At 35.2% G+C, this 16,638-nt stretch overlaps 1 protein-coding gene across 1 annotated transcript; it reads right to left on the bottom strand.

Moving 5' to 3' along the window:
• Positions 1-2,791: 2,791 nt before the first annotated feature.
• On the bottom strand, positions 2,792-3,415 carry LOC141607532 (protein FAR1-RELATED SEQUENCE 5-like). Its single transcript, XM_074426888.1, has one exon. It carries the CDS (start codon positions 3,413-3,415, stop codon positions 2,792-2,794), a length of 624 nt encoding a protein of 207 aa, XP_074282989.1.
• Positions 3,416-16,638: the final 13,223 nt, after the last annotated feature.

Below are 16,638 nucleotides of genomic sequence, written 5' to 3' on the forward strand. Positions count from 1 at the left end.
GTTAAACGTTATGTTGTGAGGGTTTGCAATGAAATTCTAACTTGGCGATACAACTCTTACAAACTTCAATTGACGGCTGCAGTAAAGGCTTACAAGAATAGCGGTCAGATTCGGTAATACGAAATCTTAAGTAGCTTTGTTTTCCGTTTTTCCATTTTTCCATTTTTCCATGTTAATCAAGGAGCTTTTATTTTCCCCTTTTCTCAGTAATCAAGCGCCACATGATGATTTATCATATACAGATACACACTTGATCAATTATATTCGGAATAATGGGAAGAATAAGAAGTAAGTTCTAACTGACCATACAGCTTTTTTTAAACTTCAGTTTTTGTCCACTCTTTGCTGTTTCGTGTTTTCTAATCTAATTACAACATGTGCATCATTAGTGAGGTTGTTGTAGAAACCAATTGGTTGCAAGTTACCCAAGGCGCGTTGCAGACCTTGCTGCCAGGAAATTGGGTAATGGATATGGTTATTGATGCTGTTGGTATTCGTACTACAATCGAAAACCCAAGTGTTGTGTATTTTCCGACAATCATAAAGGTATTCATATTCCTTATTGTGTTAAATGCTTGTTTTTGGTTTTTGAAATTACAAAGAATTTTGACAAATGTTCTCAAATTTCAGGGAGTTGTCGGTAAAAAGGGGTTTCGAAGTCAATAAGTCCTACTTGACTACTTACCCCTCAATCTAAACACAACCCAACTGGTAAATAAACATTCTCTTACTTTTTTTTTCCATGCACTTTTTTTCAATGCACTTTTTTTTTTCATTTGAAGTCGATACATCGTACTTGACTACTTTGTAATATTTCAGGCTTTCTTTCCTTATTGTGTGGGGAGATCACATTGGTTTGCATGTGTTGTTGACTTTGGGAAAAGGATGAACTTCATACTCGACTCCAGCCTGCCCAGGCGCCCTGAAGTCAGACAAAATTTTTTAGTTGAACAGGTATGATTTATTAGTTTTTGCACAAAAATATGTTGCCCCTGACTTATTATATCCGGAAGGTCGCTTTCAACGCTTTTTGATCGCCCAAAATGCATTGTCGAATGAAAATACTGTTGGTGATCTTTATGTGCATGAAATACCCTTGTATGTCCATGTAATAATCTTCAGCGTGCATGAAATACCCTTTTACCCTTGGAATAGCATCGACATTTATGTTTTTGAAAGTTATGTCGACACATTTTATTCAACGAGTTTATTCAATTGTGAATATGATATACGAAAGGCAGCTCAATGGTTTTCGACTTTCCAAAATGCATTGTCGAATAAGAATATTGTTGGCAATCTTTATGTGCAGGAAATAACCTTGTTTGTGCATGACATAACCTTGCATGTGCATTAAATACCCTTATACCACAATCACAATCACAATCACTCACTGTCTTGTTTTTGTATAGCTCCTGCTTGCTTTGGAGATCATCGCAAGAGACTCTCCAAGATATACAAGGTTGTTGGAGATCAAGACTTTTTAGTGGGAGGTTGCGCAAGTGCCTCGACAAAAGAATGGGTATTCTTGTGGAGTTTATTTGTTAAAGTGGCTAGAAAATTTGTGTGATCAAGCATCATGGACTGATGAGCGTTCTTACGAGGAATAAATTTTTCAAAAAACTTTTGTAAATATTATTCAGTATATTTTATTTCAAGCCTTTCAATATTTGTTGTCAAATAAAATTTATATGTAGGATTTGGATGAATGTGCTACGAGTATGATTGCACGTCTCATCAAATGGAAGCGAAACACGAGAAAGGTAAATATAAAGAACTTTCGAATGCCTAATTTAAATTTTGCCTAATTTTAATCTTCTTTTCAATAGATTCTGTCTCGGAGTGACTTTTACGTAACAGTATTCCCCCCCCCCCCCTCTTTTTTTTGTAGGATTATCACTAGGTGATATTTTATAAACACTTGAGTCGAGGGATGTGCAAAGGGAGTAGACCCTGGAATATTAGATTCTTGGTACATATTAGATTCTGGAATATGTAGTACACTAAGTCTTGAGAGTACATATTAGATTTTGGAATATGTAAGGCGTGTAAGATATGAAGTCATGTTTCTGGACTAATTCTGGAAACATGTCACGAGGCAACGAAAACGAGAGACAATTTTCAAAATTGGACAACGAAAAGGCTGTACGGAAATCTCTCTAACATCGTAAATGCATTAAAAAATGTTCCACGTGTATGAAATAACAGTGTGCATGCATGAAATATGTAAGTCATGTGTCCAAGGTCAAATCTTAAAGTAATCTCAAGTGAACTTTTAAAATGTTGCATTTTCATTTAGATTTTGGAATTTTATTATTAACTTCAACGGTTGGGGATGTGGTAGCAAAGAAGGATGTAGTGGTAGGTCAAATCTTAAAGTAATCTCAAGTGAAATAACCATGATGTGCATGAAATAACGTTCTTTGTGCATGAAATACATGTGTATGTGCATGAAATACCGTTGTATGTGCACGAAATAATGGTGACAGGAACACTCACGTTTTACATTCTATAAGTGTTACATTCATTCGTCTTAAGAAAAAAAGTCTAACATCTATCAAATAAAATAAAAAGTCCCTAATTATTCAATAAGGTAAATGTCCAACATCTATCAAATAAAATAAAAATCCCGAATTTTTCAATAAGGCAAATGTCCAACATCTATCAAATAAAATAAAAATCCCGAATTTTTCAATTAAGAAAATGTCCAACATCTATCAAATAAAATAAAAATCCCGAATTTTTCAATAAGGCAAATGTCGAATGCTTTAAATATTCTTTAAAAAAAATTACTCTACTCATTGTCGGTTGTCCTTCGGTCAAAATTCCTGCTGTCGTGGTTCGCCATCTCCCCACAAACCCTGCATTTTCTTAGCGCTTTCTTGTTCACTTCCCCAGCTCGTTCTCTTTGTGAGATCAGCCTTTTTCCCGAGCCTTTGTTTTTGCACTGCCTTGGAGGCAAAACCTTAATCTCACTAGGGATGCTTGTTCCTAAAAGCATCCCAATTTCAGCATTCTTGTCCTTTACCTTTGCAATACCAATATTGCCACTTTCATCAGGGGCATTTTTTACCCTTTCCTTGAACTCACGCAAAATCCCAAGCGACTCATCACAATGCCCAGGACTCTGTTCAATGAGTGCCACACAAGTAAACAATTCTGACCATAACTCACCAACTTTGTTTTTCTGTACATCCATTGATGTACAATCAGCAAGCAACTGGCCATTAGGGCCGACGATTGGTTGGCAGGTTGCTAGTTTGCTCCACCGACTAAGCAGGTAGTCACTTGGAACTTTCTGAATTCCCCGATCTATAAAGACACACAGAGCATGTCGACAGAGTATTCCATGTCTTTCAAATTTCTTGCAAGTGCATACCACTAAAACATCATCCTTCTTAAAACCAACCTTATACATTTTGTTTCGAACTTGATCTATGATATTTGTGTATAGAATTGGATATGTTTTATCTTTTTCTTTATCCCCAACACCACATGAATAACAAGCTGCTTCGACTTCCTTTTGAAACTCGCCGAAAATTGTTGGAGTGTAGATTTCTGATGCATGCTTTTCTAGGGCTAATGGAGTCGACAACTGGGGGAAGGAGTTTTTTTTATTGTTCAACGAGTTTCGAATGAGTCCATCTTTGTGCATCTATCTCACTCTCAAATCTCATCCAAAACTCAACTAGGGTTAAATTAGGATTAGTGAAGTTGCTGAAAAAGTGATTTTCTGACTCTGACCTGGAGGTTGTTCACATCAAACCTCCTAAAAACAGGTCGCGAAAGTAAGCTGGAACCCACATATTTCTAATATTTTACTTCTCCTTAAGCCACTCGTTATCCGATAACCCATGAGATTCAACTAGTGTTGTCCACCTTTCCTCAAATTCAGGCGGCTCCACATCTTCGCTCCAAACACATCGGTTTATCTTCTTCAGAAACTCAGTATCTTTACATATTACAGGCCCTACCTTTTCAGGCAACTTTTTCAGTATGTGCCACATGCAATATCTGTGTTGCACCTTGTCTTTCCAGGCTAATTTCATTCCTTCTTCCATTCCTGCATCTTCATCAGTTATCATACAAACTGGATGACGACCCCCCATAGCCTCTACGAATTTCGTAAATAGCCAAGCAAAGGAGTCCTTGCTCTCATTAATAATAAGTCCAGCCCCAAAGGTCACGCATCTCTTATGATTATCCACCCTCGTGAAAGGGCCAAATATCATCCTATACTTGTTTTTTCTAAAGGTCGTATCAAAAGAGGTCATGTCCCCGAAGAGCAAATAGTTTTTAATACTAATAGGGTCAGTCCAAAACACATGTGACAATCGACCTATCTCGTCTACCTCAAAATCAAAATAAAAAGATGGACACATGTGTTTTATTTTCATAAAATGCTCAATAAGCATTTGAGCATCCCCCTCTGATAAATAATTTTTGATATCTCTAGAAAAGTTTTTAAAGTCTTCCAATGACGCACCCACATTCCTATAACCTCTAACATACTCCTTGAACAACCTATATGACTTAACTGGACCTATGTTATTTTTGGAGTTGTCAATTATCATTTTTTTGTGAACTACATTCAACTCTCTCGTTTGTGTCAAATGTACCATTGTTGATGGTGTTTGTGGCATATGATTATGACCTTCATGAAAACCATATATTTGGTATTTACCCATATCAGGACCTTCCTCCAAAATTCGCTTAAATTTAATATTAGAAGGACATTCTATCCTAGTCCTTTGCCTACGGTGATTTTTCCCTTTCGCTTCACATACTCTAGCCTTATTACACACAACTTTTTTATGCGTAACGACACCGTTTTTAGACTTTTGTGAGCTTAATCTAGTCACAAATCCACATTCTTTTGCATATGATTCATAAAACTCAACACCTAGTTCAAGCTTATCGAATAACATACCAATAACAGGCTTAACATGGTTGAGACACTCAAAAACCCAATTCGTATTGCTTGAAGAACCTTCTGCTGCCTCCTCGTCCTCTGCCTCCTCTACTATGATATCTGCATATGTGGTGCAATTAAAGTAAGAAAGATGAGGGATGCAAAAGAATATGAATTACACTCTCACAAATTAGTGTTGCTGGATAATCCACGTACACTCCCCCTGACCATAAACATTCTATTACATAACCACATGTATAGAACAGCACCGTTCTAATCTCCAAAGCGAGGGTGTCTTAATACTTGCCTTATACATGCATGGGAAAGTGCTATATGTGCATGAAATAAACTTCTACATGTATCAAATAAGAGGCAAATCGTGTTCCCTAATAGACAGTCTGAGAAGTTTAACTACTCTATCCAACAAGCAAAATATAGCTTTCATTAATCATAAATTCCGGACAGTCTAAGAAGTTTAACATTAATAGAGTTTTCATAGGTGACAAAAATACACCAGTGAATACAGAATGCCAGCAGTCATACCTTAAGCAGATTTTCCGAGTCAAAGGCCAACTACTAATTAAACATGGGCACCTTATAACCTTATCTGATGCACATTACACCTTATTTCATGCACACTGAACCTTATTTCATGCATATACAGAGGACGGGTATCCTAAAAACTAAGCTTAATTACCTTAAAAAAACTGAAAACATCAAGCAACTACCAGTTGGACAACCAAGAATTGGGATGGCTACCAACTTTTTAACAATAATAACTAAGACAACCATGAAACTCACAACTTCAGGATGAATAGAATTATACCTTCAACAAATTCGAAAGTCACAACTTCAGGAACATCATGTTCAACTGCTATTGCAGATATTTCTAATATAGGCTGACATGCATTAGCTTCAACAGTTACTCCTTCATTTGTAATGACATTTGAAGAAGTTTGTGATAGTATTGAGCAGTTGTTATTGTCATTATTGCTGCAATAAGAAATGTCAAAAATTAAATAAGCAACAATAAAACAGTATAATTCATGAAATTGAGTCCCTGATTTTAACAAATGTAGGCAATTTCACAATTTCTCCAATCCTAAATTCTCAATTAAGCCAATTTGATTCACAAAATCACACTTTGATGCGCCTAAACAGGAATTTGATGCACATAAACAGGAATTTGGATGCACATAAACAAGAATTTGATGCACATAAACGGTCTCCAACCCTAATTTCTCAGTTTCCCCAATTTAATTCATGAAACCCTAAATTCAGAAGCATAATTTATCAATCCAGAAACTTAATAGACGAATCAGACCCTAATTTCATGATTTCAACAAATTTCTCTAATCCCCTAACCCTAATTTCTCAGTTTCCCCAATTTAATTGACGAAACCCTAAATTCAGAAGCATAATTCATCAATTCAGAAATCTAATCGATGAATCAATCCCTAATTTCACGAACAATCTAATTTAATCGACTAATTCAACTAATTTTACAACAAATAATCATGAAGATCGAAATTTACCTCGAATTTAAAGGCTTCATTGATTGAAGTAGCGTCGAAAGGTTGATTGTCGAAGAATTTATCGTTCGATTGTAGAGAAAGTTAAGGTTTGATTATCGAAGAGGCGATAGCGGAAGGTTTTGATAGTCGACAGATGAGTTGAAGAGAGAGAGAAAGAATGATGATAGAGAAAGCAAAATTTAAAAATGACTGAGATTAGGTGGGTTTGGGAGGGACGCGCGAAAAAAATTAGGGTTTGGTTGAGTTAATCTCCCTGTGTATTATTAGATCCAAGGGTTGTTAAGTGGTTCTCATAGTTCTCATTATATGGGTGGTTCTCACCGGATCTCGACCCTATATATATATATATATATATATATATATATATATATATATATATATAGGAATGAGATCATGTAAGTATACCTCATATATTTGAGGATTGAGGATTAGTATAGGCCATCCGATCAGAGAGATCCAATGGCTAGAGACTCATGCGTGTTTTTAAGGGCAAGTTAGTAATTCTGTCTAATTATATAAACACGGCCTAAGCTTTCTCCTTCAGTTTTTCTCATCCATTTCTCTCTCTAACTTCTCTCATACCAAAACTCTCTAATTTCTCTGAATCACTCACGCGTGACATGATCGATGTTCGTTTCCCCGTTCTCTTCTTCGTCTCATTCTATTTTCCATCAACAAAATTTATTATTGTCTTGCAATCGCAATTTCAACTTTGTTTCAATTTACTTCCTCTTTTGATTTTGTTAACAATTGATTGTTTAAGATGATAATATTTTCTCGTAAGAATTGTTGATGCAATTTTGTTGTCATTCTCAATTTTATAGCAACTCATAGTGATATTCATGCTTTAACTGTTGTCTACCTTAAATCTAGGTTTAATTAGGTTCTCATGTGATTTATTGATCGCCTCGCTTATAAATCTAGGTTTAATTTTAATCTGTTACGAATTTGTTATAACTTTACTATTTTTTGCCTGATTTATGTTCAATTGCACCTGTTTCTATGATTTTTTTTTGTTTTCGATTCATATTTTCGATTAGAATGTTTCATATTGTCCGGTTCTTAATTGATTGCAATTTTTCTTCAATCAGTTCCTATTTCTAATTCCCCTGAGTTATGTGTGCACTACTTGAAATTTTTTGTCTTCTTGTTCTCCTCTTAATCTCCTCCAACTTTCAATCAACAACTTCATTATTTCCTGATTGCAATCTCACGTTTTCAATCCGTCTTTGAATGCTTTTCTGAGCAATCAATCTGGAATTAGATTGTGGTGATTGCCGGAGCTCCGATACTAAAATCGATTGGTGTGAATATAAGTATGAGAAAAGGAAGTTAATAATAGCGGGCGAAATGGTTTACTGGTGTGATATTGTATAGTATAACCCGTGATATTGTTTAGTATAATCTGTGATATTGTTTAATTTGGTTTGTGATGAGGATTGAATGACTTTTTACAAGTTTTATTTTGTGCCAAATATTGAACTAGATGGCGGTGTTATAGCTAGATGTAAGGTGATTGGAGTGTGTATTTATAGTCTGGCCTCTTTGAATTTATTGGCTACTCTCAATGAGTTTGTTATTAGTATTGTTGATTTGAATCCTGATACTTCAAAGGAAGTTGGCCTGAAATTGAACAAGTCACTCGATCCAACTATTTATGTCCGTTCAATGGTTAAGACTCGGAAAATTGGGTTTGTGTAGGGTAATTAGTAATTAAGGGCCATGAGTGCTAAGGTTTGTTTATTTGCCTGGTAGATAATCTTAATGTTAGTTTACAGTGCTGACTTCTAGTCTTATTTAAGCTGCACAGTTTAATTTTTTTTAGTTTTCCATGTTCTGTTAAACCTGACAGTACACATTTAAAATCTTAGGTTAATTTCTGTGATGAAATTCCAGATTCTCATCAGCATGGTGGGCATACACATTACCTATGACAGGAGCAGCCATAGCGAAAATCCGATGCTCAAATGAAGTGATAAGCAAGGTCACGCAAGCCATGGCAATCATTCTATCTACTATATCTACACTCACTGTAACTTCACTTCTTGTAACAACTTTGCTCCAGGCATTTGTATCCCGCAACCTGTTCCTTAGGGATGTTTCAATAGCCATCAGCGACAGACCTCCTCAACCACACAAAAGGCAGTTTTCTCTGAGAAATATCAGCTCAGATGCTAAAGACATCAAAGCTTACTTGAAGTTTGAAAGCAGTGAAAGCAAGGACGACTTTGAAGCGTCAACTTAGCGGCCTTTTTAAGTACTGTTGCTAGTTACATTTGTGGAAAACAAAGTTTAAGTTCTTCACAAACACATAGCCAGTGAAGTCCCCATTGTCGTAAAGACATCGAGATCAAGGCCAATAGTTTGCATATGTTACATGTATATGTTGTTATGAAGGCTGAAATATTTTTTTTCTTTGGGAGTTTGCGAATAGTGTATTGATTCCATTTTTTTATATTATTAAATAAACAATATATGTTTCCTAAAGTATTTCATTTTTCGGTAGATAATATCACACGATTGTTTTAACAATTTCACAAGTTGTAGTAAACAATATCACACTTAATTACTAACAATATCACCTTTCATGGCACAATATCAAACAAATGACTTTGAAAACAATATCACACTATTAGCTTAACAATATCACAATATGATATAAACAATATCACTGCACACTTTATAAGAAACAATATCAAATGATTTGGTAAACAATTTCACACTAATGGCTTAATAATATCACAACACATGGTAAACAATATCATACTTGATAAGAAACAATATCACCCTTATTGTGTTAATAATATCAAATAATTTGGTAAACAATATCAACTTATTGTGTTAATAATATCACACTCTCCTATTAACAATGTCATAGATTTATATTTATTTGCCATTTTCCAAACAGTTATAAGAAATAATATAAAGACACAATAACATCAGACTATCAAACCTCACACACAACAGTATCACACTTCAGCAGAAATAATATCACATTCACAAGGAATCTTAAAACCCTCCAACTTTTTGCTATTGAGAAACAATATCACAGCATATAAGTTAAAATATCATTGCCGATTCTAAACAATATTACAAATACCAGCAGAAATATTAATTTATGACAACTACATTAGATTACTATCCTTCCAAAATTACATCAATAAATGCATATTCAATTAAAGTTTCCTGTCAACACAATCTGAGGAAGAAAATAAAGTCAAAATCATCACCAAGAATGACTTAGGCTATGTAGGATTTGAACCTACATCTATGTACAATATTGCACATTGCTCTACCGTTGAGTTAATAGCCTTTAAAGAACCATTTTAGTAAAGATTGCACATTACTCCAAAAACAAGTTATCCTAGAGAAAAAAAAACACAGATGAGGCTAAAACAATCACTTTTGTTACACTATGTGTGCTTACGAACGACTTGAACCCATACCTCTACGCTAATTATTTGGCTATTTCCAGCAAGCGTAACTTCCCATTCCACGGAAAACAAAAGGATCTGCAAGAGTATTATCACTGCTTCCCAAAGGCAGAAATCTTTATTTCACAATCACAAACAAATACAAAGTAAGCAAGGGAACTTTAACCAGTCAAATCTGTGTTGGCTGTATGAAAGGATACTATGAACACTAGTTCGCTGCCAATCATCGGACCTATCGCAAAATCTTCAAGAAGCATAACAAATACTAGAATTCCGCAGACTCAAAAACTTATGGGCATGCCTTCTTCCAGGATCTGTCTGTTGACTTTGCTGACTCTCTGAGTGGCAGACAGATGGCCTCAACTTCAGACATACAAATACAAGTATGAGAATCAGAGCTAAACAACTAAAATTAGGCCATGGGTCATCGTACAGTTCATACACCACATTGTAATTCTTTTCCGTTATGTTTAATATGGATACCTCTTGTATCTCACATGAGCTAACATATCTTCACAATCACAATTCACTGAATCAGACATCGTCTATTCGGCCCATTTCACTTCATTTTCATTACAAAGATTCAACGAAAATGAGGCCATGTGGGACTTGAACCCACATCTATGTACAAGATCACACATTGCTCTATCAGTGAACTAATAGACTTTAATTTTTGAACTCAGCAGCCCATTTTGGTGAAGGAAATAATTTTCTGAACTGTAGATACGAAACCAGAATTCCCTCAGAATGTACCAGTATTTAATGGAAATTAATTGCTCAATTTCAGTGGATTATAGGCTACGCTAGCTGTGTTCATAGACAGTTTTGAGTGATGGAATGTTCCAACAAATGATTTGTGCATCACAAAGACAATACAACTTTGCATTGTCCAGATTTATCAAATGCTAACACCAACATCTTGGCTCCACATCACAAAATTAAGAAGAGAGGGATAAACCTGAGTAGGGGCACCAGATGGAAGCATAAACAAGACCACCTCCCTAACAACCTTCACAACTAGTATATAAAAATATCACAACTACATACATTTCCATTTAATCGTCAAAACTATTGCATAAAATTAGGGTTTACCTCCGAAAATCTTCTAATCAGACATTAGATTATCGCAGACATAAGCAATTACAAAAGATATGGTGAGTGCTCCGACGATGTACTTCGTCGCCATTGTTGTAAGCTTTGCACTGAAAAATGCATCAAAAAATCGCAAAATTAAAGGCAAATCGGAAAAATGAGAATGTAAATAAACGATTCGATTAACAATTTGAGAGTGATGAAGCTCGAATTTGATTAAATTTCTGGATGATACAAATAATAATTCTTTGACATTTTGACTTAATTCTATTAAATTCATCTAATTCAACATACATACAATAATTTCGAACAAAATCAACAAGTATAATCAATTTAATACTACATAAGTTGAAATAAAATCGCAAAAATGAAAGAAAACGAGTAACGAATGTACCTCAACGATTTCTGAGAGAATTCTAGTGAGATTATTGAATCTAGTGAACGAATAAATGTAGAATGATGAAACGCAGTTGAAATCGTCTTTGAATTTTTAGATTTTTGCGGATTTTTAGCGAGATTTTAGAGAGGATTTATGATTTTTTTGTTTGAAATGTTTTCAACTGATTTTGGTAATGTTTTTAGAGAGAGAAAATCACGTTTGATTTTGAGGTTTTAGGGGGTTTTGTTTGTCAATTTTTCTCCTGATATTATTTTGTTTATGGTGTGATATTCCATCCTTTACTCAATCCTCAAATATTTAGTAGTTCTCACCGGATCCCGACTATATATATATATATATATATATATATATATATATATATATATATATATATATATATATATATATATATATATATATATATATATATATATATATATATATATATATATATATATATATTAAGATCTAATGAGTCCACCTCCTTTTGTTAAGTCCATAAGTCCTCTCTAGAGCCCTTGGATGAGGAAGATGGAGGGCTTAGGTTACATTTGCACTAATGGTCATTAATGAGTGTTTTAACACTCTTTCTCATAATCACACAATTAATCACTAATTCATCACTAATTTACTATATATAATTTATTTTCACACTCACTTATCTCTTATCTCACAAAAATCATTCACTTTCTCCCTCAAAAAATCAATCCCTCTCAAAAACCAACAAAATCAAAAACAAAAAAATTCAAAAAAATTTCCCCCTCTTCTTCACCTCACCTACCTGACCCAACCTGTCACCGCCACCGCCACCCACCACACGCCCACCAACCAACCCTACTGACACCACCACCCAGCCCACAACCACTACCACGCACGCCCACATTCACCCACAACCACCCCTTCTGTCCGCCGTGGCCCCACATTTATAGTCACTAACCACCAGCATCCCGCCATCGCCAAAAACAAAAAAAAGTCAGATCTGAAAAGATCCCATCGCGCCGCCACTAACGCTCCAACACCATAAACCTCTTCCTCAGTTACCAAACCACGGCGCCACCACCAACGTGTTTCCGCACCATTATCATCCTCGCCTCCAACCACCAACAACCAACCACAAACGCCACACCACCCACAAACGCCACCTTCCTGCCGTTTCCCTCCCTCATCATGTCCTCTGCTGCCTTCTCCGTCGCACGCCACCAACCAGATCCGGTAATGGTGGTTAATTATGTCGGTTCTTATTTTTCAGACCTCAGATCTGGGTTGGCGGTGTGATGTTGGTTGTTGGTAATGGTGGTCGGAGGACGTGAGGGAGTGTGTTTGTTTTTTTTTTGGCTGTTCTCGTTTTTGTTTTCATATTTAGGCTTTTATTTTTTGAAGTTAGGGAAACATGTGGTTGGTACATTGACAGTTTGAGGGAGTAAATGAGATCTACCATTTTTTTGGTGTGTGTTTTCGGATCTTGTTATATATTTATTTTCAGATTTACATTTATATTCTATATATTTTTTTTTTCATATTTACGCTCTTATTTTCTTAAATTAACACTTGTTTTTTCTCAAAGTTACACTTGTTTTTCCTAAAATTTACACTCGTATTTCCTTAAAGTTACACTAGTTATATATATAATTTTTAAGATTTACACTCGTATTTCCTCATAGTTACACTCGTATTTCCTCAGAGTTACACTCGTATTCTATTTTTTTTGGTTTCAGATCTAGTTTTTTTCCTTTATTTTTCAGGTTTTTTTGAGTGGGTCTACATTTTTTATGAGGGTAGGTTGGTGGTGGAGGACAGTGGTGGTGTTTGTCGGCGGTCGGACTACATTTACACTCATAAAGGACCAAAGTTACACTCTTAAAGGACCAAAGTTACACTTAAAGGACCAAAGTTACACTTGTAAAGCATTAAATTTACACTCGTAAACCTTCAAATTTACACTCGTAGAACTTCAAATTTACACTTAAAATATTACATTTACACTCGTAAAGTATCAAATTTACACTTTAAATATTACATTTACACTCATAGCATGTTAAGATTATATAAATTCAAATTTTTATATAGAAAATTGCCTAAAAAATCAAATTTACACTCTTAAAATATTACATTTACACTCGTTAAACATCAAAGTTACACTCGTAAAATGTTAAAAATTATATAAATTTAAATTTTCCGTCATAAAAAAATCAAAATTACAATCATAAAATATCAAAGTTACCCTTGTAAAATGTTAAAATTATATAAATTCAAAATTTTCGTCACAACAAAATCAAAATTACACTCGAAAAACTTCAAAGTTATACTTGTAAAATGTTAGAGTTACACTTGTAAAATGTAAAATTTGTATAAATTCAAAAATTTTATATACAAAAACCGCCTTAAAAGATCAAATTTACACTCCTAAAACTCCTACAATATCAGAGTTACAAAAAACCGCCTTAAAAGTTCACATTTACACTCCTACAACTTACAGTTACACTCATAAAACTCCTACAATATCACATTTACACTCATTAATCACTCAAACTCAAAAGTGATTAAATTAGTGATTAAAGAGTGAAAAAGCAATTAATTATATGATAGAAATTGATTAGTGATATTTTTTTTTGTTTCCTTTAATCTCAACCATCCATTTCAATCCAACCATCCACATCTTTTTCTTTTTTTTGGTAGTATTTAATCCACCCCTTCTCCATCCATCTCAACCATCCATTTAGTCATCCAATGGCCCTTAGAGGGACTTATGAACTCAATGGATATGAAGGACTCATTAGAACTCCCCCTCTCTCTCTCTCTCTCTCTATATATATATATATATATATACACACACACACACACACACACACACACACACACACACACACACACACACACACACACACACACACACACACACACACACACACACACACACACACACACACACACACACACACACACACACACTATTTTCTGATTTTTCTCATTTTCAAACCCTAATTCCTTCTCTCTAAACCCCTCGTACTTCTCTCTACAATCCCTCCTTCTCTAAATCCTCGATCTACAACTATGGGTGAAGATTTTGGAAGAATCATTCATATATTCTTGTTCCTTATGACTTATCACTTGGTGAGTATTATACAACCTTTTTCCATTTAATTTGGATAATTCGTTTTAAGACTCAAACCCTAGAATTTGGGGGATTTTCATGGGTAATGTTAATTAGTGTTTTAATTAGTATTAGAAGTAATTAATGGGTAATAATGAAGAGTTAATTAGTAGTATCAGTTGTTGTAGGATGTTTTGTGATAGTTGTTATGGAATTATGTAGGATGAGACGGTTTTATGATATGGATGCTTGGTGGTTTTGGATTTGCTTATGGAGTATGCTAAAAGGTAGGTTAATTCTTCTCGATTTCAATAATGTGGTCATTTCACATGTTATCGTTAATGTTGTAATTAGTGTCACATAATTAGAGTAATTGCATTATAACATGTGTAGTAAGTACTAGCATCATTAAGGAGATAAGTATGTCGGTTGAATTGCATTATAACATGATATTGGTTAAGATGACTTGATGAGTCGGTAATTGGCATATTGTGTGGTATCTTGCATTATTGTATTTGTCATGTATATTGGAGAATAGGACGGTTGTGATTGTTTGGTGGTGTTACTTGGTTATTATGGAGACGTAAGAAGGTTGAGAGACCGTCTTACGCTTAAGTCGCCTTTTGGAACCTTCCACTCCAAGAGGGATGTGCACATTAATGGCTTGAGTTACGGAGGGACTCATGTGGTTGAGACACGATGTCTGGCAGGGGATCCAGTTGGCTTCCGGACCCGGGATGTCTGGGCGTGCCCCGATACCTGTTTGTGGTTGTTGGTATGTCTGGGCATGTCACAGTACCAATGTGGTTGTCGGTATGCCTGGGCGTGTCCCGGTACCGTGTAGTGGTTGTTTGATAGCATGTCATTCATATCATAGTCATGTTGCATATTCACACACTTGTGTCGTGTCGCACTTATTTATTGAAATTGACGTTTGTTGTGTCTGTGTAATTGTCACCTATTTCTAGGGTGATCTATGTCGACCCATATGATATTTACAATCATATGGGGAGCAGGTTGAGTACAGGTTTGCTTGTTGACGTTATCGGGATTTGGGCCGCACCATAGACTCAGAGTCGAGTAGCATATCATAGATGACATAGATGGTAGTTGACTTGTAATTTGTATAGTTCACATTTATTCATTAGTTTATGTTTGTAATCACTAAACTTGTAATTTATAATAAATGTTTCTTGATTGTATTTCTAATTTACCGCCTTGGGAAACCGATATGGTTACATCTCCCAATTAACTTGGCCGGGTAAGAAGGAGGTGTTACACACCATCTGGTTCTTCTTTCTTAATTGCTAGTGTGGTGCTTCCTTCTGAGTCGGAAAAAGATTACGCATGGATGTTGGAGAGATTAAGGGAGCTCCTCGAGTGTACGGGTGCATCTGTTTCAGCCTTAGTCATTGATCGGGAGTTGGGGTTGATCGCCGCTCTTCAATCCGTTTATCCTCGCACTCCTCACCTTTTGTGTCGTTAGCACTTGAACAGTGCTATGGAGAAAAAAGCACTCTCAAAGAAAACTAGTTGTGGTACAAAAATATTATAATGGACAATCCAGAAAGCGGTTGGATACTAGTGATCGATGCAACTACCGTGGATGAGTTTTGGAGCGGTTAAAAAGGTTTTAGTAACAAGTGGGAGGAGTTGGCGACTTATGCGGCAAAAACATGAGGTAAATACACGAAGAAGTGGGTCTCATGGTATACAAATTGATACATCCATATTGAAAATACGGCCACTTCCATATTTGAGTCCGCCCATTCACTTTTGAAGGCTTGGTTGAAAAGTGCTAACCTAAACCTTGATACTATGTGGTCCCGTATTCACTGAATGCTTGAATCTCAACACTCCAAAATTAGATATGAGCTAGAACAATCGAGGAGTAGGCCGCGAATTTGTAATACCCCGTATTTTGATAATAATTTATACGAATAATTTATATAATTCAAATAGTTAACTAATGGCATTTCTAATAAAAGTTGCAGATAAGACGTTAATTAAATAATAAAATGAGTAAGCAAGTCGGGAATTTGGCTTAGCTAATAATAGGGCCTTGGGCCGTGTGCTATAATTGTATGGATAGATTTTAATGGCTTAGTACGAGTAGTAGTCGGGAATTGTTTCGGGATTTAATAATAATATTAATAAGGAGAATAATAAAATAAGAAAGAAAGAAGAAAAGAAGAAGA

Source organism: Silene latifolia, chromosome 10 (genome assembly GCF_048544455.1).
Source record: "Silene latifolia isolate original U9 population chromosome 10, ASM4854445v1, whole genome shotgun sequence".
NCBI lineage: Eukaryota > Viridiplantae > Streptophyta > Magnoliopsida > Caryophyllales > Caryophyllaceae > Silene > Silene latifolia.